A 26282-nucleotide genomic window follows, 5' to 3' on the forward strand; every position below is an offset into this window, starting at 1 on the left:
AACTCAGACAATCTGACCAAAGTCCCAAGGCCCGGGGAGTGAACTGAGCACTGGGGCCTGTGGGGAGAAAGAGTGGTAGACGGACACAGCGGGTTAAGTAACCCTGTGGCCGGAGGCCGGGGGGGGAGTGGGCGGGGCCGGCCGGAAAGGGAGAGCTGAGCGCCCAGAGAGCGCGGAGGTCCTGTTGGTTCCCGCGGCCGCCAGGGGGCGCCGCCCGCTCGCCCCGCCCCGCCCCGCCCGGCCCGCAAAGCTCTGCGCGGCGTCGGTGGCGGCTCTTCCGCCTGGCCGGCCTCGGCCCTGTGCGAGCGGTCGCACGATGTGGCTGGGCCCGGAGGAGGTGCTGGTGGCCAACGCGCTGTGGGTGACGGAGCGGGCCAACCCCTTCTTTGTGCTGCAGCGGCGCCGGGGCCACGGCAAGGGCGGCGGGCTCACGGGTGAGAGGCGCGCCGCGGCCGGGCCTGTGAGCGCCGCCGCGATCCGGGCGAGGAGGGCGCGCCGGGCGGCGGGGAACGGGGCAACACCCCCGGGACAGGCCGGGCCTCGGCGCGTCCCTGCGGACGCGCAGGTCAGCGCGCGCTGCGGGGCCTGGGGACGCGAGGCCCGGCCCCAGTGGGGGCGGGAGGTGGGAATGCGCACCGGGGGTGGGACGCAGGGACCGGGCGCGGTGGCGCGAGGTGAGGACCGGGTCGGAGGTTCAGCCAGACAGATGCACTTGATTTAGATGGCTAGTGGGGAGACCTCCGTCAGCCAGGGCTGCCGGGAGAAGGCTGGCGGCGGCCTCTGCCCATCGGCTGCCTGTGAGCTTCCCGGAGCTTAGCGGAGGCGTGTGCAGCTTCCTGGAATGGGATTTCCCAGCTGGAAGTCCGAAAGATCTTCCTGTCCTCTGCCTCAGTTTCCCTAAGTGCCTCGGAGGGGGCAAGTGACACAAGCATTCGTTTCCTTTGGCCTCCTTCATTCCCAGTTCACCAAAGAATTACCTTTTTAGCAAAATCAGAGTTCCTCCGAGCTGCTCCTGGGTTTGGGCCCCCATCCCTCCAGCTTCTCACCCACCTTTCCTGCTTCTTGGTGTGATGGGGCTGCAGACCGAGACTTAGCCACATTACCAGTCTTTGTGTTCTGGAGAACTAGCCAAGGTGCCTCTGCCCGTCTGGACACCACCCAGGACTGGACCAGACAGGCACCTTCTGGGGTGTGTGGCAGAGGATGTCCACGTGTGGGTTCCCTCTACAGGTGTTGTCCCAAGTCCCTCACGCTCCAGGACCTGCCCCGACGCACTGCTCGGGCAGAACTGGGTCAGTCTTAGGGCCAGACCAGTGCCTGCAGTCCTCCAGTGGCCTACTGTTGCCATTCAGGACCTCAGGCCCAGTGTTGCCAGGTCTTCCAATTATCAAGAGAATTTTCTTTGAAATGTCCTAATTTTAAACGTTAACAACTAATACAGTCCTGCCACATGCAGACAGAGGCCTCCCACGGGAGACCTCTTCCCCTGCCTCCCCAGTCACATCTCCTGATGTGGAAGAGACTGTACCATTCTCAAGAAAACTGTTCCCTTCAGTGTTTTGAGCTCCCTGCCCACAGCCTCTAGAATCACAGGAGCCGGTGCTGGATCTGCCTCCTAGACTAGGCTGTTCAGAGGAGGTTAGACAGCAGCGCCTCTAGAAAGACTGACCAATGGTCAACCGCAGGCTACTCCAAGCCCATGCAGGAAAGCAAGGCTTGGGTGGCTAGCAGCTTTGGTTGCATCAGCGTACTGGTGTGTCAGATTCCAGTGCCTGCTCTGAGTTTTCACAGGTCATCTCAGCAGGTGGGTGGGTCCCTCTGTGCTCTCCCTTCCTGTGCAAGGAAGGCCCTTTCCACTACACTCACCTCTCCTTGGCCCCAAGGCAGAGCTCCCCAGGTCTCCCCAGGGAACTGCTCCTTGAACTCTCTGTTCAGCTAGGTTTGGTGAGTCCTGCTGTGGCCTCTGCCATGGCCTTCCCTGTGCCTTTAGAGACATCATGGCTTCCTGAATGCTGTGTGCTTGGGGGAGGAACAGTTAGTCATGTGGTTTTATTCAAGCTGTCTTTTTAAAACATTGGAGAGTCTGAGTGTGACGAGCTTAAAAAGTTTTAAGTGCAATATGGATATGCCAGCAATATAGGAATTAAAATTTCTTGAACTAGAAGAGAAACCTCAACAGGAAGAGTAAAAATTAAAATGAAAAAAAATTTTGTGTGTGTGTTTTTAGGGCCATGCCCGCAGCATATGGAGGTTCCCAGGCTAGAGGTTGAATTGGAGCTGTTGCCACCGGCCTATGCCAGAGCCACAGCAATGCAGGCTCCGAGCCGTGTCTGCAACCTACATACACTACAGCTCACAGTGAGGCCAGGGATCGAATCCATGTCCTCATGGATACCAGTCAGTAGTTGCCATGAGCTGTGATGTAGGTTGCAGACGCGGCTTGGATCTGGCATTACTGTGGCTCTGGCATAGGCCAGTGACTACAGCTCTGATTAGACCCCTAGCCTGGGAACTTCCATATGCTGTGGGTGCGGCCCTAAAAAGACAAAAAAAAAAGTTTTTAAAAACTTTTCTCCAGACACTAATGCTTGAATATGCCACTTTAACTGCAATTTAGAGAGACATTTTATAACCTTGCAGTTAGGAGTTCCCATGTGGCGCATCAGAAATGAATCCGACTAGGAACCAGGAGGTTGCAGGTTTGATCCCTGGCCTTGGTCAGTGGGTTAAGGATCCAGCATTGCCATGAGCTATGGTGTGGGTCACTCGGATCCTGCGTTGCTGCGGCTGCGGCATAGGCCAGCGGCTGCAGCTCCGATTCAGCCCCTAGCTTGGGAACCTCCTTATGTGAGAGAAAAGCCCTAAAAAGAAAAAAGACAGAAAAAAAATGGAATATGAACAGGAGTGTTCAAGTTAAGCAATAAAATCAATAGAAACTATTCTGATAGCAACAGGAAAATGGTAACAAAATATTTTCAGATCATAACAAAAGTACCATTTCATTAAAAGGAAAAAATAAGTTTCAACTAGGAACAATGAACAGGCTTTTCTGTAGCCTGATAATTCAGTTAATGAAGAGGAGTGCATCAAACAGTGGTAAAGGTAGACATTTCCTCTAATTCGTTGGGGAAATAGGGACATTGTCAAAGGGTGTGCCTGATGAGAAGGAAGACTTGAAATACTCTAAAATGCTTCAGTTCAGAGATGGGAAAAAATGGATCAATGTTTTCCTAAATTGGACAGTTCTTAAAATTTACATATTCAGTCGTGAGTTTTGAGGCTCCATTATCTTCCTGTTGTTGATGCGGAAAATGATGTTACAAAATCATTGTCTTATGAAAAAGACATAAGGATACAAGGCCAAAAATGTGAGAGAAAACATCTTAAGAGATGTGTCTGGCAGTTAATAAGACACATTGTATTATTTTTCTGGATTTGGTGATGTTTGTGGTTTGGTTTGGTTTTTCATTGTAACTGTTGTGCTTTCTTAAGAAATACTTGTTTTCCAGGAGTTCCCAGTGTGGCCCAGTGGAAACAAACCCAGCTAGGATCCATGAGGACGTGGGTTTGATCCCTGGCCTCACTCGGTGGGTTAAGGATCTGGTGTTTCCATGAGCTGTGGTGTGGATCGCAGACTCAGCTGGATTCTGTGTAGCTGTGGCTGTGGTGTAGGCCGGTGGCAACAGCTCCAATTCAACCCCTAGCCTGGGAACCTCCATGTGCTGAGGGTGCGGCCTAAAAAAAGAAGAGAAAAGAAATACTTGTTTTCCAAACCTTGTTTGCATTTTACTTGAAGAAGACTCCCCCCAGAGTGTATAAGCTTTGGGCCCATAAAACCTGCATCTGCCCCTGCCTGCAAGTGTCAGGAGGATAAGCAGAAGCTTCCAGGAAGAAGTAGGAGGGAGTTTTTTTGATAAGTATCAGATACCAGCTGAAGGCCTTTGAGGAAAAAGAAGTAATTGAACAGACCAGGGTGATACAAGGTGGTCCCCCCTCTGAGATGGGACTTCAGGAGCCATACTGCTGACCTGGCTGCTTGCACCAGGCTCAGCTCTCAGCAACAGTCCTCCCTCAACCTCCTCTCTCTCTCTGCCCTGTTGCCAGGTCTTCTCGTGGGCACCTTGGACGTGGTGCTGGACTCTAGCGCCCGGGTGGCCCCTTACCGTATCCTGCACCAGACCCAGGACTCTCAGGTCTACTGGACAGTGGCATGCGGTAGGTGCCCTGAATCACAAGGGGTGCTGGGCTGGACCTGCCCCAGAGAGGGAGGGGACACAGCCTACATTCCTGGGTTGGACATGACCTACTGAGAATCCAATGCTGTCCCCTCATTGCCACAGCACAGCCCAGGCCAGCACCCAGCTTAGGAAGGCCACTCCGCTGTGCTCGGATGGGCCCCACAAAGCCCTGTGCCTCTCCGAGAGCTCAGCCTTGGGCAGTGTCTCCGTTCTGCTAACCTTTTCTCAAGGTGGAGACAGTCATTATTCGTGGACTACATATTTTTGAATCTGCCTACTCCCTAAATGTTATCTGAGGAGTTCCCTGGTGGTCTAGTGGTTAGGACTCAGTACTTTCACCACTGCGACTGGGGTTCGGTACCTGGTCTGGGAGCTCAGATCCCACATCGAACCATTTCAGGGGGTCATTTGTGGACATTTTTGGGAATGTCCATGTACAGAGCCGTGAAAAATTTGAGTCACCAGACAGGTTCCCAGCTGAGGTGGAACAAGGCTTCCTTCTGCCTTCTTTTTTTTTTTTTGTCTTTTTAGGGCCACATCCGCAGCATATGGAGGTTCTCAGGCTAGGAGTCGAATCGGAGCTGTAGCTGGTAGCCACGGCAACAGCCACAGCAGTGCTTGATCCAAGCCGCATCTGTGGCCTACACTGCAGCTCAGGGCAACGCCGGATCTTTAACACTGAGCAAGGCCAGGGATCGAACCTGTGTCCTCATGGATACTCGTCAGATTTGTTTCTGCTGAGCCATGACAGGAACTCCTCTTCTGCCTTTTTGTTTCAGCTCCCAAACCATAAACAACTCTCCTTTCAGAAGTCTAAGTGCCATACTTTTTGCATTTTTGTGGTTTTTATTGGTGACTTTGCTGTTTAAAATGGTCCAAAACAGGCGTTCCCATTGTGGCTTAGCAGGTTAAGAACCCTACATGGTGTGCATGAGGATGCAGGTTCAGTCCCTGGCTTTGCTCAGTGGGTTAAGGATCCGACATTGCCATAAGTTGTGGCACAGGTCACAGTTGCAGCTTGTATCCTGCATGCCTGTGGCTGTGGTATAGGCCAGCAGCTGCAGCTCTGATTCACCTCCTAGCCTGGGAACTTCCATATGCTGCAGGTGCCACCCTGAAAAGAAAAGAAAAAAAATTTTTTTTAATTAAAAAAAATAAATGGCCCCAAACAGTGCTGAGGTGCTGTGTGATGTTTTTAAGTGTGAAAAACCATGACGTGCCTTAAGGAGAAAATGCAAGTCAGATGAACTTCCTTCAGGCATGAGTTACAGCGCTGCTGGCGGTGAGTTCAATGCTAGGGTATTAAAAACATATATTAAAGAGACTTCCCTTGTAGTGCAGCAGGTTAAGGATTTGACATTGTCACAGCAGCGGCTCAGGTCGTTGCTGTGACACAGGTTCATTCCCCAGCCTGGGAACTTCCACATGTCATGGGTGTAGCAAAATATATATATATATAAATAATAGGGTGCCTTTAAACAGAAAGACATATAAGACAAAGTAGCGTATTGATCGGTTGATGGAAATGCTGGGGCCAGAGGCTCACAGGAACTTAGCCCTGCCCTAGGAACAGCATTGGCAAATCCAGCCTGTAGAACATAACCTGTGAGGAAGGAGAACCAGCCATAGTTGTCCTCTGAAGAGGACACGTCCTGCCTCCCGGGAGTCCAGGAGGAAGTCCCCTTCCAGTGGGCACCACACACAGACAGCGCTTCCTGCATGCCCCGCACAGAAAGCTCCCAGCATTTCTGGAAGGTAGAACTTTGGTTTTCCCTCTTTTGAAGATGAGGTAACTATGGCCCAGAGGTGTGAGTGACCTGCCCAGGGTCACACAGAACTGCAGATCAGACCAGAGCACCTGTTCCTTTCCATTGTGCTGAGTACCTCTCTGTGCTAGAAGCCAGTGTCACTGTCCCCCGGGATAATGATTTTCCTCAGAGACCTGAGAAGAAGTGACGAGAATGTTCACAGCTGGACCCCAGCCCGGGGCAGTGCGGGTCAGGCCTGAAGACACCAGACCAGGCACAGCCTCTGCTTACAGATGGGTGCTGGGCTAGGAGGCCGTCGTCTTCCTCACTGAGCCCTAGACACAGGTGTCTTCCATCTTTGTGTGAATGAATAAATGAAGGCTTAGAAAGCTGAGTTTGCACAAAGTCGAGCGGAAAACTTTATAGGCTCCCTGCTCTCCCGGTTGTAGAGCCTGAGTGGGGTGCTTGCAGGAGCGAGAGGCTTTCCTGTGGTGTGTGCCTGGGCTTTGCCCTAAAATGGACCCTTGAGGGAGTTTCCATAGTGGCACAGAGGAAAGGAATCCGACTAGGAACCATGAGGTTGCAGGTTCGATCCCTGGCCTTGCTCAGTGGGTTAAGGATCCGGTGTTGCCATGAGCTGTGGTGTAAGTCGAAGATGAGGCTCGGATCTGGTGTTGCTGTGGCTGTGGTGTAGGCTGGCAGCTGTAGCGCCAATTCAACCCCTAGCCTGGCAACCTCCGTATGCTGCTGGTGCAGCCCTAAAAAGCAAAAAAATAAAAAATAAGTAAAGTAAAATGGTCCCTGGGGATATTCATCTTTGTCTCAGGGTGTTCCTTCTCGGGGAGCAGTGGGATGGGGGCAGTGGCAGTGAGAGCAGCCTCTCTGTGGGGAGAGGGGGGGCCAGCTGGGAACCCCACTGGTGGCATCAGGGCCTGGGGAGGGACCCTGGTGAAAGGTAGAGCCCCTGCCCTGGTCAGGCCCTGGGCTCACCTGTGCTGGCCTCTGCCCAGGCCTCCCTCCTTTGCCCACCCCATCTCTTCAGCTCTCCAAGCCGGATACCATCCCACTGACACCTGCCAGGGAACCCTGACTCCTTAGCTGGCCGTTAAAGGGCTTTCAGGGTCTGCCTGCCCCCGTTTCTGTCCTCCTCCCCCCACCCCCAGCTCACACCTGGCCTTCAGCCAGACAGGGCACCAGCGGGGCCTAAGTTCTTAACCACTCCTGTCCTGGCTGGTGGACCTGCAGCGTCCCCCCCACGTCCACATCACCTCCTCCTGCTCTGTTGAGTCCCTGCCCAGATGTCCCATCCTAGGGAAAACCTTCCCAGATGTCACAGCCCCACATACCCGCCCGCTTACCCCCTGGACTTTCCTCATCTCCACCGATACTTTGGCACTGAAGACGCGCCGGCTCGCCCACTGGACCAGCGACTCCCTGAGGGTGTGGGCCGGCTCTGCACCAGGCAGCCTGGATTAGCATTAGGGTTTAGTCTCTTCCCAGCTAGGTGACCTGGGCAACTTACTCAACCTCTCTGTGCCTCAGCTTCATCCTATAAAATGAAAATAATGAAGTACCTGTCTCTGAGGTACTCTAAGAATCAAGAGAATCCATGAAGAGTTCTGGAAGGCAGAAATAGCACTTAAGAATTTAATCAGCTATGATATTTTTTATTCCCAGTGCCTGACTTATAGATAGCATGATTTGTACTTACTTAGTACTAAATGAAGATGGAATTGCTTTTAACTAATAATTCTTTTAAGTGAATATGTATGAATGTTTATTATTAAAGTGCAGACAGAGGCACACAGTCTTCATCGGAGACAAGATTCCTCTGTTGTGGGCTGCGTGTGAGAGGGAGTAACACAGTAGAGTTGTATCACAGGCAAATTCAACTTCCAAATTCAAATAGAGGTTCTTGGCAAAAAGAGCGAGCGAGAGTGAGATCCCTTTCCCTAACAGCTAGACCTTGGCCTCTGTGTCCCTGGGAAAAGATGCCTTAATAGATATGCAGAGAAAAATGAAAGAAATTATGGATGGTTTAGGAACTTCCAGGAGGAATTTCTGTTTATGATTAATTGTTGTCATGATTATCGCTCTTAGTTGTATGAGTCCGGGTTTAATCATCTCCACAGGCTCCCACAGGCTCATGGGGGAGGGTCTTTCTGAGGAATTGCTTGTTAGGATAGTGAGCTGCTGGTAAATGTAAAGAAGCAAACAAGTCAACCTTAACCATACAGGCTGGACTCATGTGCGACAGAGCAGTGAGCAGGTGCATGGGCTGGAGGAGACGACAGGGACTAGCTTGGCCTGGCCAGGTTGGGGTCAAGGCTGAGTCTTCCGCTAGTGGGAGAGCTGTAGCCAAGAAGGAAAGAATGGGGTGCCCAGCAAAACATGTCTGTGGTCCACAGCCCTGCTGGGCTCGTGTCTTCACTAAGGCTCCCTCTGTGCTGAGCGTATGGGCCTTTCCATGGTCTGGGAATCAGCTGGGCCTTCTAGGTGCTTGCAGCCTACAGACTGCCCCACCCCAGGGCACTAAGAAGGAAGCAGAGCCTTCACTCCTTTTCTTATTCTTGCATTAATTCATTCAAGAAGGAGTTCTTGGAGTTCCCTGGTAGCCTAGTGGTTAAGGACCCATAGCTTGAGTCAGTGCTGTGGCACAGGTTCAATCCCTGGCCGGGAACTTCCACATGCTGCAGGCACAGCCAAAAAAAAGAAAGAAAGAGTTAAATGCAAACCTCATGCCAGGCACATGAAAAGCCCCCAAAAATGGGGCGTCAGGGGGCGGAGAAGATAGGCCAGGCAGGGACTTTGCTCATCCCCTCACTCCTCCTTCTGGAGCCCCTTTTCCCAATTCCTTGACAAAGGCAGAGAAAACTGCTGCCTCACTCTTTGGGAGTGGCATTGGGCTGCCTCTCTGGGGTTTCCATTTCCATGGGTTTTCAGTGCCTTTGGGGGCCCCTCCCCAAGGAGGACTGGGACCCCCTTCTAGCTGGGGGGGACACTGGGGGCCAGCCTGAATCCAAAAAGGCCAGACAGGGGATCCTGGAGGAGACAGGATCCCGGCTGGGATGTGTACTGGGTTGAGGAGGAGGAGCATTGCAGGCAAAGGCCCAGTGGGGCACTTGGCTTGAGAGAGAGGGACGGGAGTCTCTGGTCTGCCCAGTAAAAACCAGCCAGCCAGCTGCCTAGAGCTGCGGGAAGCTCCAGCTGCTCTCCCTGGATGCGTGGCTTCTCAGGGGAGCTGCAGTCCCTTATGCCAAGTCTGACCGCGTTTGGCTAATCGCCTTTATGTGGAAGACTTTATCAAGTCCTTTTATCGAAGAAAAATAAGTAAGCAAACCTGCAGGTGTGTAGACTTCTATCTGGGAGGACCCAGAGGAAACTAGCGGTCGCTCTCACTCTTGGTATTAGAGGAAAGTTGAGGCTTTATTTTCCTCGTGATTTTGTAAGTCTATCTGAATTTTTGTTGTGTTTTTGTTTTTATTGGGACCATTTATGACTTTTGCTATAAAATTTAAGGAAAGAGTAAGCAGCTCTAAGACTGTAGTCCCTTGGGTATATAGCAAATTAGGTCATACATTTTAATCTCTCCTTGAGTTTTTTGTTTTGTTTTGTTTTTTGTTTTCTTCTTAGGGCCACACCCATGGTATATGGAAGTTCCCAGGCTAGAGGTTGTATCGGAGCTGCAGCTTCCGGCCTACACCACAGCCACAGCAACCCCAGATTCGAGCTGTATCTGCGACCTACACCATAGCTCACAGCCATGCTGTATCCTTAGCCCACTGAGCGAGGCCAGGGATCGAACCTGTGTCCTCATGGATACTAGTCAGGTTCATTACTGCTGAGCCACAATGGGAACTCCCTGAGTTTATGTTTAAGGCCTGATAATTTTATGATTTTCCTTTTCTTCCCCCCACCAAACCTCCCCTAGGTTCTTCCCGCAAAGAAATCACAAAACACTGGGAATGGCTGGAAAACAACTTACTTCAGACTCTGTCCATCTTTGACAATGAGGAGGATATTACCACGTTCGTCAAGGGCAAGATACATGTAAGATTCACTTTCCACTCCTGGTTCTTACTCTCTTCTCTGGGCTAGCAGTATTCTCCTAGGTTATCTTCAACGACATTCAGGCAGCATGGTGTAGGTCTTTTAAACAGAGATGGAAACGAAGTGGATCCAGTTCCCTTGATGTTGAAAGGGGTACTTGAACTTGTGTGCAGGCCCCATGTTCTGGCCAGCCCCTGGTGTCTGACTAAGCTTAGCTGGGGGTTTCCATTCCCTGCAAAGGGCCTTAGAGCAAATATGCAGATACACAACTCTGATGGCCAGTTCCTTGGCCAAACGAGGAAGAAGTTGGAAATGATAGAATAGTTTGAAGTGTGTTTTTGTTATAAAACTCACATTACTTCAAAATGCACAGACACTTTGACCCAGCAAGTCCATTTTTGAAATTTACCCTACAGTGTATTCATATGTGCAGAAGGATGTGTGTCTCAGGATGTTCTCTGCAACACTGTCAGCAAAAAAAAAAAAAAAACTGGAAACATTTCCTCCCAGTCCCATGGTAAGAGGGGAAGTAGCTGTTCTTGCCTCTGCAAAATGAGAGTGCTAATACTGCTAGCATAGCATTCGTTGAGTACTTTCTATGTGAACACTGTGCTGAGCATTCTCTATTCTGAGGCCTTAGTCAGTCATGTGTGGTATTCTTAGTGGAAAATTTTACAGCTTTCAAAATAATTTTGAAGATTTTAGCAATATGTAAAAGTTTTTATCACGATGATATTTAGGTTGCTTCCTCCTTAGGGAATAGTTAACATTATAATCTGAGTGTATGTGTGTCTTTTTCTTTCTGTTAGATTATAGCCTTAGGGTAGATTCTTCAGAGGACTCTTACTGAGCCAAAGGTTGATGATGCAGACTTACTTTGGGCAACATCCCCTGTGACTCTATTACGCCAGAACCTCCTAGCCCTGGGCGGGTAGCCTAAGAGTTCCTCAGCAGTTCTCCATGCACTTGGGGTTCAGGGAGGGCCGATTTCTAGCTCCAGGAAAACAGGCAAAGGGAGCAGAGGGAAGCCTTCACTCTCCTAATGAGCTAGCTAGGCAATAGTAATAATAACAGCAACTTATTAAATGTTTCTCTTATGGTAGGCCCCAACAAACTAATCAACAAATCAGAACAAAGTTCTAGATGGGGCAAAGCAAAAATGGAAATTATAAGTACTGGAGGAGCTCCTGTCGTGGCTTAGCGGTTAGTGCACCTGACTAGGATCCATGAGGATGTGGGTTTGATCCCTGGCCTCCCTCAGTGGGTTAAGGATCCAGCATTGCCATGAGCTGTGGTATAGGTCGCAGACGTGGCTTGGATCCCACGTTCCTGTGGCTGTGGCATAGGCCAGCCACTACAGTTCCAATTGGACCCTTAGCCTGGGAACCTCCATATGTCGCGGGTGTAGCCCTAAAAAGACAAAAAGCCCCCCAAAAAGGAAGATACTAAGAACTGAACAATTCTGGAAATACTACTTTACATCAGAATTTGTGTGATGCAGCAAAAGCAGCACAGAGAAGGAAATTTAAAGCCTTAAATCTTATTTTTATAATATGACAAAAAGAAGAAAGGGTGAGAATTAATGAGTCAGATGTCCAACTCAGTAAGTTAGAAGAACACCAGAGAAGCTGGGGAATTAGAAAGAAGGAATGCAGTTATCACAGAAAGATAACTACTCACTGAAGGTGCAGATGATGGTAGGTATTTCTTAGCAATAAAGTATTTTTTAATTAAGATGGGTACCTTATTTTTTTAAGATGTAATGCTGTGACATATTTAATAAGCCACAGGACAGTGTAAACATAACTTTTGTATGCCCTGGGGAACCAAAAAATTCATGTGACTCACTTTAATTTGATACTGACTTTATTGCCGTGGTTCAGAACTGAACCCACAGTATCTCCAGGGTATGTCTGTAACAAAAGGCAGAAGTTAATTCCATAGAAAATGAAGGAATGACACGGAGGAGCAACAGATCCAAAAGCAGCTCTCAAATGTAAATAAACCTGTGGCAAAAGTGATCCAGGACAAAAGAGAGAAACCTCAAATGAGCAATGCTGGAAATGAAACATGAGAGCGCTTTTAACAAAGCAGGGTTAAAAAAGAGAGAGAGAGAATGCCATAAGCAGCTTTAAATCCATAAATTTAAGACTTGAGACAAGATAGCCACTTTTTTAAAATAATGTTTTAAGCAGAGCTTCCTTGCCTGCCCACTTGCATCTCTCACAAGCGTCCCATCTTAATAAATCTATTTCTTGCCTAAAAACAAATAAAATAATGTGATTTAGTGTCCAGTTTCTACTATAACAGATTGCCATAAACTTAGTGGTTTAAAACAACACAGACTCCTTATCTGAGTTCTGGAGGTTAGAAGTCAGAAATGGATCTCACAGGCTAAAATCAAGGTGTTGGCAGGGCAGTGTTCCTTCTGTAGGCTCTGAGGGGAGAATCCATTTCCTTGACTTTTGCAGCTTTTAGGAACCTTGTATTCCATGGTTCTTGGCCCCTTCCTCTTTTTTTAAATTAAAGCACAAAATTTTTTGTTGTTTTTTTTAATGGCCACACCCTCAGCATATGGAAGTTCCCAGGCCAGGGACTGAATTGGAGCCACAGCTGCCACCCATACTGTAGCTGCAGCAACACCGGCTCCTTTAACCCACTGCGCCAGGCTAGGAATCAAACCCACACCTCAGCAGTGACCCAAGCCGCTCCAGTCAGTTTCTTAACCCACTGTGCCACAGTGGGAACTCCTCCTTCCTTCCTCTTTAATACCAGCAGCATGGCATCTTCAGTCAGTCAATTAGTCTCCTCCCTTCTGGGTGTTATGATTTCAGCATCTTTGGGAGACTATTATTCGGTCTACTACATAACTTGAATTGAGACTGAGAAAGAAATAGGAAACCTGAACAGGCCTGAAACTATTGTAAAAATTGAATCAGTAATTTCAGATCTGTCCTTTGATTTTTTTTTTTTTTTTTTTTTGTCTTTTTGCTATTTCTTTGGGCTGCTCCCGCGGCATATGGAGGTTCCCAGGCTAGGGGTCGAATCAGGGCTGTAGCCACCGGCCTACGCCAGAGCCACAGCAACGCGGGATCCGAGCCATGTCTGCAACCTACACCACAGCTCACGGCAACGCTGGATCATTAACCCACTGAGCAAGGGCAGGGACTGAACCCACAACCTCATGGTTCCTAGTCGGATTCATTAACCACTGCGCCACTACGGGAGCTCCTGCCCTTTGATTTTTACAGTTCGCTTCTATCAGCCAACAAACAAAATCCCAATCCTGTGAGGCAGACCGTTCATTTCCATTGGTGGGGACCATTACTCCTGAGTAGAGTCCAATGGAGAAAGCAGAGGGACATTCAAAGCAGAGGTCACGGGTCTCCCAGGTGTAGCCGAGGGGAATGAGGTGCTGCCAGCTGAGACCCAGGAAGGTGGCCTGAAGGGACAGGGCACCAGTGATGGTCCACAGGCTCTCTGGGGCCCCCCTTGTGCTTTCCGCTGGTGGGTCCAGTTGAGGACAGCAGAAGACGGAGGCAGGGCCTTAATAATGAGGAGGGTGCTTTGTCAGAACATCGTTCCCAGGCATAGAGCTAATTCCTGCAGTGGTTTCCTGGGGAGACACCACAGGCAGCTTGAGAGAGAGGAGATGTCAGAGTTGCAACATAGTCGTGCTGGCTGTACTGAGATGGGGGGACACCTCACCTCTGGGTCCTCGCCTCAAATCCTGGCTCTTCTGCCTGCCCATGGATGGAGGAGCTCGAGGCTGCCAGGAGGCTCAACAGAAACAGCCGCCAGGGCCACACCCCTTGCCTTGAGTTCCCTTAGTTTATCAAGTGATCATCCTCCTGGAAAACGTGCATGTACATATTGAGCTGAGTGCGTTGAGAACTTGTTTTACCCCAGGAGGTCTGGGGCTGGCTGTTGGCCCAGGTACATGTCTCTGGGTACCCTGAGCCCAGTGAAGATGCTAGCAGGACCCAGCATAGAGACACTCTGAGCCGGCTGGGTCCTGAAGCTGCTCTGTGAGCTCCAGCAAGAGGCAAGGAGCCCCTGGTGGTATGGGGGGTGGGGCAGGGTCAAATACAGATTGTCCCCCAGGACCGTGAAGCAATGCACTTCACAGAGCAGTGCCACAGCGAGGCTGCATTCGGGTAAAGAAAGAGCAGACAGTGTGTATTTGCCTAGAGGTGCACCAGTGCCTACATGTCTGGGAGGAAGGCAGCTAAGTGGCTACAACAGGGGGGAAAATGAATGGAGCCTCCTTTCTCACTGAACATACTTGTCTACTATTTGTGTGTGTGTGTTTACCGTATTGATATATTTTTCAGATATTTACATTAAAATAACTAAAATGTTAATTTAAAAATCCTTGCTCTGAGTGATAATAGCTCAGAGAGGTAGGGGAACTTGCCCAGCATGTGTCTGACCCTGTGTGTGCCTTGACCATGGACCTCAACCATGGGCCTTGACTGCGTGCCTCGAACGTGTACCACCCAGAGTAGCTGACAGGACCTACCTGCCTGTGGCCCTTGGGCCAACATCCAAGAGTCCCACCGCCTGAGTTCCCTGGGGCCGTGGGAACCCATGGGCCTGCCAGGAACCAGTCCCCCTGTCCTATAGGGCATCATCGCAGAAGAGAACAAGAACCTGCAGCCCCAGGGAGACGAGGACCCTGGGAAGTTCAAGGAGGCCGAGCTGAAGATGCGGAAGCAGTTTGGGATGCCCGAGGGGGAGAAGCTGGTCAACTACTACTCCTGCAGCTACTGGAAGGGCCATGTGCCCCGGCAGGGCTGGCTCTACCTGACTGTCAACCACCTGTGCTTCTACTCCTTCCTGCTGGGCAAGGAGGGTGAGTGTAGGTGACAGGAGCATCCCCTGCACTCCCCCAGCTGGTTCCATCATCCTCAGCTCCTCTGCTGTCACCTCCCTCCTGACCTGACCTCACCTCCAGAAGCTGTCCCACCTCCCCAGACCACCAGAGTTCCCGAGGCTCCCGGCCCCTGGATAATCTGTCCCCCTCCCCGTCTGGAGGGCCTCCCCACAACCCAGTGGCCTATTACCAGATCGCCCAGACTTGAACCAGGCATCACGTGGCTCTTGGGAGCTCCTGTCCCTTTTGCATCAGCCAGCACGGTTCTTCACAGAGTGACTCTGCCCAGAGCAGCCCCTCCTTCAAGTCAGGTATGCGAGGGCGCACGTCATCGCTGCAGGTTACACGGTGCCTTGGATGTGGAGGGCACAGGCCTCCCCACTGGAAGCCCTGGCCTCAGGATGCCAGGCAGATGCCCAGCCAGCCCCCTCTGCTGCTGTGTCACCCCAGAAAGAGCCCCCAGGGTGTCAGCTATTTATGGATCCTAGTCAGGTTCATTTCCACTGTGCCCCAACGGGAACTCCTTTGGTGTTGCCTTTTGTGGGCCCAGCGAGGCTGCCTTTCTCCCACCCTTGTGTCTCCTGGGCAGTGGCCAGTGTCCTCTCTGTGCGGGTCACACCATGTAGTGACTTGTTCCCACATCAGTGCACCCTTGCCAGGTGGGGCTTCTCATGTCCAGAGTCTCAGCTAGCTCACCTCTTCTCGCTCATGATGTCATCCTTCAGCCATTCAGCGGGCAAACCTTCATAGACGAGATTCTTTTTTTTGCGTTTTAGGTCTACACCTGTGGCATAAGGAAGTTCCCAGGCTAGGGGTCAAATCGGAACTGCAGCTGCTGACCTATACCACAGCCACAGCAATGCAAGATCCGAGCTATGTCTGCAACCCACACCACAGCTCACTGCAACCCCGGATCCCCAACCCACTGAGCGAGGCCAGAGATCGAACCCGTATCCTCATGGATACTAGTTAGATTCATTTCCATTGCGCCATGACAGGAATGCCAACCGAGGAGATTCTTGGGACTGAGCATTGGGTTGGCCCAAGATGGCCAGGTCTCTCCTGGCGAAGCTCATGTCCCAGCATAATCAGGCTCAAGCACCGTTGGTGGGCCTGGGCAGGTAAATGCTGCCCGGCTTCTCCAGGTGGGTTCTGGGCACAGGTGGGAATCAGGAGCCTGTCTACATAGCCCTCCAGCTGGCGTGACCGATGGTCTGTCTATCCCCTCTGGCATCCAGTGAGCCTGGTGGTGCGGTGGGTGGACGTCACACGGCTGGAGAAGAACGCCACACTGCTGTTCCCTGAGAGCATCCGGGTGGACACCCGGGACCAGGAGCTCTTCTTCTCCATGTTCCTCAACATCACTGAGACCTTCAAGCTCATGGAGCAGCTGGCTAACCTGGCCATGCGGCAGCTGCTGGACAGCGAGGGCTTCCTGGAGGACAAGGCGCTGCCCAGGCCCCCCCAGCCGCACAAGAAAATTTCGGCTCTGAAACGGTACGTGGTGCCTGCCCTCCTGCAGTAGGAACCTACCCTCTTCACCCTACCCAAGCTTCCTGTGTGGGAAGGGGGCTGGGTAAAGGGGTGGTTTCCACAGTTGGGGTGGGGGAGGCATCAGGAGATTCACAGAGGTGTTGGTCTAAAAAACCTACTGCCGATATGGAGGGGGTTCTGCATGCATCGCCTCTCCCAGCCCCGTGATGGGGAGGTGCTCGCAGGCTCCTAGGTGTGAGACAGGGAGGTGGGACACAGAGAGGTAGAGTAACTTGCCCCAGGCTCCAGTCCCTTAGCCACAGGCGGGTGGCTGGTGAGCCCTAGGACAGTCACCCCAGCGCCTAGAGCCAGGGGCCACATCCAGCAGTCTTGAGGGAATCCCAGCTCAGGGGGCACTGCCTGAGCTCTCTTCAGGACCCAATGGCCCCAGCCCCAGACCCCAGGAGACGGCCTTCTGCAGGTCTGTGGTCCCTGCCACCCTGCCTGCGGGAATCAGCAAACGGATGAACAAATCACTGCAGCCGGCCCCTCCAAGGACTTCTGTTCTCACTCCTCCATTGTAGTAGCTTCCTAGGAAGCCCGTAGGGAGGCCAGGAGCTCAGAGATGCCCATGAGCCCCAGGGTCCCATAGCCAGATTCACACCCATGTGCCCGGAGACTGTGACCTAGGCCCAGACTCTTGGGTGCGCCTTCAGGACCAGAACGCTGTCCAAGGATGTCACTCTCCTGATGTGAGTGACAGGGTGGCTTTCAGAACCTTCCAGAAGGAAAATGAGCAGGGCCGGACTGGATAGTGTCTGGTACTGTTCAGCAAGCCGTGGCTGCCAGGCCCATCTCGGGCTGCCAGCAGACCCCCTGGAGCTGAGGGAGAGGATGTTTACAAGGACAGGGCCACCTCAGGGGTGGGAACAGGTTACCAGGCCCCTGCATCACAGCAACCAGACTGGCAAGTGTGCGTTTCTGTTAAGCAACAGACTCTGTGTTTAAGTCCTAACGCCACACCTGTCAGGAGGCCCTTGTCTGGGTTTCTAGGTGGGGCTGGCTCTTCCTAGTGAGAAGCAACAGGGCAGGTGCAGGGACCCTCTGGGCACCGCCCACCCCCAGTGCCATGTGAGCGACACGTCACACCCCGTCAACCTCCCAAAGCCATCAGATCTCAAGGGCATGCTGGTCACATGGATGTCCGCATTTTACTACTTGACCATTCGGGGTGTGTGTTTCAGTAAACTCTGAGATCCCTGGGCACGACTTGTCCCAGGAGGTACCCCACAAGCCCAAGTCCCAGGGTATGAGGCCCCCTCATGGGTGTGCTAACCCCACCTCTTGTCCCCTTTCCTCCCACCCCACCTCGGTTTCCCCAGAGACCTGGATGCTCGAGCCAAGAACGAGTGCTACCAGGCCACATTCCGGCTGCCCAGGGACGAGCGCCTGGACGGCCACACGGGCTGCACCCTATGGACCCCATTCAACAAGGTGCACATCCCCGGCCAGATGTTTATCTCCAGCAACTACATCTGCTTCGCCAGCAAGGAGGAGGATGCTTGCCACCTTATCATACCCCTGCGGGAGGTGAGCCCTAGGTCCGCACCAGTTCTGCCCTGACCTGCCAGGGCACCTGGCTGGGTCTCCAGCCCGGGCAGCCCCTCAGGATTCGGTGATGGGCATAGGGAGGGTACATGGTGGTTCAGTGCTTCCCCAAGCATCTGTCCTGCGCCAGTCCCCATCAGGAGCATGCTGCACAGATGCCCCCTCATGGGTCACCTTGCCCAGTCGGGAGACAGGGTGGGCGTTGGCCTGGCAGCAGAGCTCACAGTGGGACATAAGGAAGCTTCAGGGAGGAGCCACACCTCCCTGATCAGAGCCTAGTGGGTGTCCTTAGTCCTGCCTTCCTGGGCCCTAGAGTTGGACTTTGGCAGAACCCTGTCCTGACTGGACCTGGAGGACTCTGACCCCACGCCAGCCCCACCACGTCCCGCTCAGAGGCCACCTCATTGTTCCTCTCGCAGCACCTGCCTTGGCTGTGGCTCAGGCTCTAGCAGAGTCATCAGAACTCAGCCCTTACTTTTCAAGAGTGGGGTCAGTTCTCACCTACACAGGTTGGAGTCAACTCTCACCTGTCAAGGGTGGGGTCAGCTTTCTCCTGTCAGATGGGAGGGACAGTTCTCACTTGTCAGAGGTATTTTTTTCTCAGGTTTCTTGGGCTTCCATGGTGACTCTGGTAGAAACAAGGCCATTTGTCCTGTGCTACAGTGAAGGGTATGGACAGTGACAGATGTGGCCCTCCCCTCCTCCCCAGACATAAGACACTGATGGGGTCAAGGCAGATCCCAAGGCCTTCTTTTCTTCATGGCCCAACCAGGCAAACTGGCTGTTTAATTGTTGAAGCAGGAGTTCCTGGTGTGGCACAATGGGATAGGCGGCGTCTTGGGAGCCCTGGGACGCAGGTTCGATCCCCAGCCCCTCACAGTGGGTTAAGTATCCAGCATTGCCAGCTTGGCTCTGATTCCTGGCCTTGGAGCTTCATATGCCTTGGGGCAGCCATAGAAGGAAAAAAAAAATTATTGAAGCACAGTGAGGTTCTTAAGTTATAACAAATCATAGTATTTTGATTCTGTTTAAAATCTAGAGCATTGAGATATCCCTGACATTTATACAAAGCCCTCAAGTTGTAGATGTAGCTACAAATAGGTGTGGGGCAGGGTGCTGCCTCCGTTTTCCCAAGGGAAGTCAGAAGCAAGGGACTTAAAGGAGCTACAGCTCAGGCTGAGGGCTCAGAGGGCCCTGACCCCATGCTCCCTCCTGCCAGTAGGTGTGTGGGTTTGTCCTGGGTGCTGTGCTGGCCTGGCCCTAGGGCCTGGGAGCTGGCTACTGGTCAGCTCAAGCCCAGCTCCATTTCTCCTGCTGAATCCTGACATTCCTGATGGCAGAGAGCTCTGGCTGAGCTGGGAAGCAGGACTATCTTGTGCCTTTGGGTCAGGGTCCTGCTGGTCACGATGGAGGTCCAGTGTCCCAGCCTGGGGGTTTCACAAGGGCTCCTCACTCAGAGCCAGCCGCACCCTCAGGTGTCCAGTGGGCTCTTGAGTTTGTGCTCCCAAATGTTCTCTTCTCATTCTCGCCTCTGAAAGTGGCACCCCTTCCACCTGTCCACTCAGGTCAAAAGCAGGAGCCGCCCTTGATTCTGACCTGGCCTCATTCCCGCACCTTGACGATAGATGTCTTGCCAGCTCGCTCTGTGGAACTTGTCCCTTCCTCTCCACAGCCACCACCTAGGGCACCACGGTCTGCTTGGGCCACCTCGGGAGCACCCAGTCTGCACCTAAGGCTTTAGGACCTAACCTCCCACAGCAGCCTACATAATTTAAAATTCTGGCCCCACACAGTGGGTAGAATCCTCCAGTATCTTCTGTGATTAGAAGAATCTCCAACTGCCTGCTATGACCTGTGAGACCTTCAGTGAGCCCCCGCCCCAGCTCAGACCTTGGCCTCTGCACAGACGTGTACCCCTAGGCACGCGCACACACGCACACACGCTCTGCTTACTCTGCCCCAGCTTCTCCAGCCTTTCCTTGTCCATCAGGCCAGTCTGGCGCCCTCCTCACAGTGGCTGCCGGCCTCTTCCCCAGCTCCTTGTCTGCTGCTCCAGGCCTCAGCTCAGTCGCTACCTCCCCAGAGATGCCATCAGCAGGAAGCAGCCCAGTGGCCTCCCAGCTTGTCCTATGGCCCCCACCTCCCCCGGGGACCATATGCATTGGCCGGTATGTTCACTGTACGCACCCAAGGCTGTGGTCCCTGCAGAGGGACCCCTGAAAGACCATCTTGTGCCCCGCACACCTGTGCCGCTGCATTTACACACTTGCGGCCAGAGCCAGGCCCAGGACACATGTCAGCAAGTGTTGAGGGACCGAGTGCTCGGGAGGCAAGCAGGCCAGGCACTCGCCATGATTTAGGGCAGGGACATGACTGACCATCCTGCAGGGCCAACGTGCTCACACCCATCAGCAGCTGAGAAAATGAGGCCCAGGCATGCATGCAGCTCACGCAGCAGCAAGCGGCAGAGTCAGAATACGAATCAGCCAGGTCCAGGGAGCACCTCCTCCGCTCCCTGCACCAGGCCTGGGAGAGAATGGCCTAAGCCCACCGCGCTCCCACCTTCGCAGGACTGTCAGGCTTTACTCCCCAAGATGCAGACCCCTAAACAGTGTTTCTGTCTTCTCAGGTGACCATTGTCGAAAAAGCTGACAGCTCTGGTGTCCTGCCCAGCCCTCTGTCCATTAGCACCAAGAGCAAAATGACCTTCCTGTTCGCCAACCTGAAAGACCGAGATTTCTTGGTTCAGAGGATCTCCGACTTCCTCCAGAAAATGCCGTCCAAGCAGCCGGGCAGCAGCAGAGCAGCAAGGAAAACCAGCATTGCAGACCCAGCCCCAGAGGTGAGAGGGCCCCTCGGAGCAGTGGGCTGGGGGTCTGGGCCAGGAGAAGAGCTCAGGCAGCCCCAAGGTGCCTGCCTTAGTCCTGGGATGGGGAGGGTCCCCGCTAGGTGCAGCGTAGGAAACGCACAATGCCCAGGGTCCCAGGCCTCCATGCACCCTGTGACACCCCCAGTCCTCCTGAGTGTCACCCACCTGCCTCAGGTCCCATTCCACATAAGCCCCCCTCGTCTCTGTCCCTTGTGAACTTCTGCTGTACTGAGAGCTGCACTGTTTAGGCTTGTCCAGCTTGGGTTTATTTACCTGGCATTCCTCTCTTCAGTCTTTCTTACAGGGAAAGACTCCCTTTTAAAAATTTACCTGCAGTCTCTTTGCTGCACCAACAACATTAACAATAACTTTTTAACATCCAGTACTTGTATTTACATTCCCCAGATGTGCTTTTTGCAGTTTAATCATTTGAACTGAGGTACACAAAGGTCATAAATACATTACAATTGGTTAATATAATCCCTTTTTATCTGTAGGTTTCTGCTCCCATTTCGCTCTCTTTCTCTGTTTTTTCTTGCAGTATTTTGTTGAAAGAATTGTCATTTATGCTATAGAGTTTCTCACAGCCTGGTGTTTGTTGATTGCATCCCCTGGAGGCATTAACACGTTTTTTGGTCCCCTCTTGTAAGTCGGTGGTTGAGTAGTGAGATTCAGATCAGATGCGGGTTCAGTTACTTGTGTTTAGTGGCAAGAGGTCCACTCGCGGGCAGGATTGAGGTGCTGTGTACTTTCACCAAGACATACCCAACACCTGGTCATCTCGCTGCCGCCGTGCACTGGCACCAGTCACTGACAGGTATCACTTAGATAATTCAGTGACTCATTAGGGATTGCACATGGGATCACTTTCATTTTATCATTCCTCCTGTTTATTAGCTGGAATACTTCCATATAGAGAAATGTACCCTCATCAAGTATTGCTTACCCTGAGGCCCAGATCCTATAGAAAAGGCAGAATAAATTTTTTATTCTTTCTTTTTAGTCACCACTTGTTATGATGACGAGTTGGTTTTCTAGTATCCTCCCAATGTGACTAGTTCAGTTTTTGTTTACTTTTTAGTGCAATTATGAATGTACAGATTTAAGCAACTCGATGTGTTTCAGTCTATGACAGTTATTATCCTCATGCCATCTGTGACCAGAGGGAATTCGGGTTGGCATCTGAGACCTTTTGACATGACCCCAGCCGTGTTTGATCACTTCCTTGCTTTCCTGGTGTGACAAGATGTGCGTACTGTTATCATTCTGGATTTGTGAAAACACTTCATGATTAGAAGCATCCATATAAAAATTCACATATGGGGAGTTCCTTTTGTGGCACAGCAGAAATGAATCCAACTAGTATCCATGAGAATATGGGTTCAATCCCTGGCCTCGCAGATTTTTCACCTAAACCCATGATAGTCAGAAGTGGGTGACACAATATTTTTCAAGGGCTGAAATAAAAGAATAGTCAATTTCAAAATCCAGTGAAAAGATCCTTCAGGAATATAGGAGAAATAAAGATAGTTCCAGATGAAGAAAAACTAAGAGAATCTGTTGTTACCAAACCTATCCTATCTTCAAAGAATGGCTAAAGTGGGAGTTCCTGTCGTGGTGCAGCAGAAACAAATCTGACTTGTATTTGTGAAAAGGCAGGTTCAATCCCTGGCCTCGCTCAGTGGGTTAAGGATCCGTCGTTGCCGTGAGCTTTCGTGTAGGTCACAGACGCAGCTCAGATCCTGCGTTGCTATGGCTGTGATGCAGGCTGACAGCTGTAGCTCCGATTTGACCCCTAGCTTGGGAACTTCCACATGCCATGGGTGTGGCCCTAAAAAGCAAAAAAAAAAAAAAAAAAATCACATATCAGAGTTCCCACTGTAGGTTTATGACCCATCTTGTCTCTGTGGCATTCCCAATTAGAGCTCCAGCCCAGTGCAGTGGGTTAAGGATCCAGCATTGCTGCAGCTGTGGCATAGGTCTTGGGTGCGGCTTGGATTCAGTTCCTGGCCCGGGAACTTATATAAGTGTGACAAAAAAAGAAAAAAAGTAAAAAACTCCACATATCTGGCTGCTCTAGAAAAATCAGGAGCCCTGGCATTACAGGGCCCACATTCCCACTGGGTGGCATTGGAGCCAAGCGGTGGCACATATCCATAAGCTCCCCAGAACCCCACCTGGTCTGGCCCAGAAAAGCATTTAAATTTCCACCCCTGTAATTGATGCTCAGTAACTATTAAGTAGATAAGGAATGGATGGAAAGGGAGCGGGCAGAATCAGTATGCACTGGAGACATTAAGAAGAGTTCCTGGGAGTTCCCGTCGTGGCGCAGTGGTTAACGAATCCGACTAGGAACCATGAGGTTGCGGGTTCGGTCCCTGCCCTTGCTCAGTGGGTTAACGATCCGGCGTTGCTGTGAGCTGTGGTGTAGGTTGCAGACGCGGCTCGAATCCCGCGTTGCTGTGGCTCTGGCGTAGGCCGTTGGCTACAGCTCCGATTCAACCCCTAGCCTGGGAACCTCCATATGCCGCGGGAGCGGCCCAAGAAATAGCAACAACAAAAAGACAAAAAGACAAAAAAAAAAAAAAAAAAAAAGAAGAGTTCCTGGAGCTCCTGTATGGCTCAGCAGGTTAAGAACCTGCCATAGTGTCCATGAGGATGTGAGTTCGATCCCTGGCCTCATTCAGTGGGTTAAGGATCCGGTGTTGCCACAAGCTGCAGCATAGGTAGAGGATGCGGCTCGAATTCAGTGTTGCTGTGGCTGTGATGTGGGCTGGCAATTGCAGCTCCAGTTCGACCCCTAGCCCAGGAATTTCCATATGCTGCAGTTACAGCTATAAAAATAAAAATTAAAAAAAGAAAAGTTCCTTAGAGGAGGTTGAGCTTGATCTGGGATTTCAAGAAAGTGTGCAGTTGGATTTGGTGGAAAGGATGTGAGCAGGAGTGTTGAGCTGCCTTCTTGAGGTCCAGCGCCACAGATGACAGGGCCTGACCGGCCAGAGCAAGCACAGCCCCATGGCCCCTTCAGAGCACCTGCCATTAGTTCACCCGGCACATTTTACTGCATTCCTGATAGGTGCCAAGTGCTCTTCTAGGCACTAGGAATAGAGTGACTAGACAAAATTCCAGCCCTCTTAGAGCTTTATTCTAGTGAGAGAGGCAGACAGTAAGCAAGTAAACATCCAGAATGTCAGGGGGCCATAAGGGCCGTGAATAAAAATAAAGCAGGATAAAAGGATCAGGATTGCCAGGGGAAGGGGGGCTCTGATCAAGTGGTATTTGATCAGGAACTTGAGTGTTTATTTGTTTTTGTCTTTTTAGGGCTGCACCCACAGCATATGGAGGTTCCCAGCTATGGGTCTAATCGAAGCTGTTGCTGCCGGCCTATACCACAGCCACAGCAATGCCAGATCCGAGCCGCGTCTGCAACCTACACCACAATTCATGGCGACTCCGGATCCTTAACTCACTGAGCGAGGCCAGGAATCAAACCCGCAACCTCATGGTTCCTAGTTGGATTTGTTTCCACTGCAGCACAACAGGAAGTCCTGATCAGGAACTTAAAAGAAGGGACAAAGCCAACCTGGATGTGGGGACAGGTTGTCCAAGGCAGAGGGACTAACAGGTGCTAAGGCCTGGAGGCAGGATCACAGGCGCTGAGATGAGTGGAGACAGGCCCCAGGGGGCTGAGATTAGAAAGGAAGCAGGAGGCCAGATCATGCACAGCCCATAGGTACTTATAAGCACTTTAGCTTTGACTCTGAGTGAGATGGGAGCCTGTGGAGAGTTTTGACTAGAGGTGGGACGTGATCTGTTTGTGTTTGGTAGAATTACTCCAGCTGCCATGATGAGAGTGGAATAGGGTGCAGCTGTCCAAAACAGGAGCCACACATGGCTGTGGAGCCCTTGAAAGGCAGCCAGTCTAGACTGAGATATGCTGTAAACATAAACTACACACCAGAGGTGGAAGATTCGGCATGAAAAGAGAATGTAAAATATCTCAATAATGTTTTATATGGAGTCCATGTTGAAATGATATTTTTTACTGTGTTAGATTAAATAGAGTATATTATTAAAATTAATCTCAGTTTCTTTTGTGCTTTTTAATGTGGGGTACCAAAAAAATGTAAAATTACATATGTGGCTCTCATTACGTTTCTCTAGAACAGAGCTGGACTAGAGAGTGACAAGAATAGTGGAGACAAGTTAGAAGTAATTAGGACACAAGCCTTGGTCAAGGGTGGTAGCAGTGGCATTTGTGAGAAGTGGTCAAATTTGGGATGCAAATATGTACATATTTTTTGAAGAAATATACATATAACATAAAGTTTACCTTATTAACCATTTTTAGGTGGACAGTTCAGTGATATCAAGTATATTCACACTGTTGTGCAGCTATAAGCACCATCCATCTCCAGAGTTTTTTCATCTTGGAAAACCGAAACTCTGTTTTCATTACATGCTGACTCCTTATTCCCCACCCCTAGCCTCTGGTAGCCACCATCCCATGCTCTGTCTCAATGAACTTGACTACTCGAGGTACCTCATATAAGAGGAGTCACACAGTATTTGTCCTTTTGTGATTGGCTTATTTCACTCAGCATAGGGTTCTCAGGGGTCATCTTCATTGTAGAATGTGTCAGAATTTCCTTCCTCAGTGAGTGTGCGTGTGTGTGTGTGCATGTGTTTGTGTGTACATGTTTTGTTTATCCATTCATCTTCTTATGGCACTTTGGTTACTATCACCTTTTGGCTGTTGTGAATAATTCTGCTATCAACTTGGGTGTACAAATAGCTTTTCAAGACCCTACTATCAGTTATGTGGGGGATGTACACAGAAGTGGAATTTCTGGGTTAAACGGTAAATCAGGATGCAATATTTTGAGAAATTGCCATACCGTCTTCCATAGTGGATAGACCATTGTACATTTCTACCAGCAATACAAAAGTTTCACTTTCTCCTCATCTGTACCAACACTTTTTATTCTCTGGTTTTTTTTTTTACAATAACTATTCTAATGGTTATGAAGTGGTATCTCATTGTGAGGTTTTTTTGTTGCTGGTTTGTTTTGTTTTATTTTGTTTGTCTCTTTAGGCCCATACCCATGGCAGATGGAAGTTCCTGGGCCAGGGGTCAAATCAGAGCTATAGCTGCCAGCCTACACCACAGCCACAGCCACAGCAACATGGGATCTGACCTGTGTCTATAACTTACACCATAGCTCATGGCAACGCCAAATCCTTAACCCACTGAGCGAGGCCCGGAACCAAACCCAAATCCTCATTGATCCTAGTCAGGTTTGTTACCACTGAGCCATGATGGGAACTCCTTGTTATAGTTTTGATTTGCATTTTCCCAGTGATTAGTGACATTGGGCAGCATTTCATGTCTTATTGGCCATTTGCATATCTTTTTCAGA

General features: G+C 50.9%; 1 protein-coding gene across 2 annotated transcripts in view; it reads left to right on the top strand.

Annotated features, from left to right (window-relative positions):
* The window catches only part of TBC1D9B (TBC1 domain family member 9B), a 50525-nt gene continuing 24453 nt past the window's right edge, over positions 211-26282 (top strand). Inside the window, exons 1-7 of one of the 2 annotated variants that reach the window (XM_003123648.4) lie at positions 211-434; positions 4105-4215; positions 9918-10036; positions 14663-14891; positions 16151-16409; positions 17768-17975; positions 20623-20835. In XM_003123648.4, coding sequence (XP_003123696.1) covers positions 317-434; positions 4105-4215; positions 9918-10036; positions 14663-14891; positions 16151-16409; positions 17768-17975; positions 20623-20835 — 1257 coding nt within the window. In that variant the 5' untranslated portion in view covers positions 211-316. The remainder of the gene's footprint in view (positions 435-4104; positions 4216-9917; positions 10037-14662; positions 14892-16150; positions 16410-17767; positions 17976-20622; positions 20836-26282) is intronic. The other variant, XM_003123647.4, reaches the window with a different exon arrangement.

Source organism: Sus scrofa, chromosome 2 (genome assembly GCF_000003025.6).
Source record: "Sus scrofa isolate TJ Tabasco breed Duroc chromosome 2, Sscrofa11.1, whole genome shotgun sequence".
NCBI lineage: Eukaryota > Metazoa > Chordata > Mammalia > Artiodactyla > Suidae > Sus > Sus scrofa.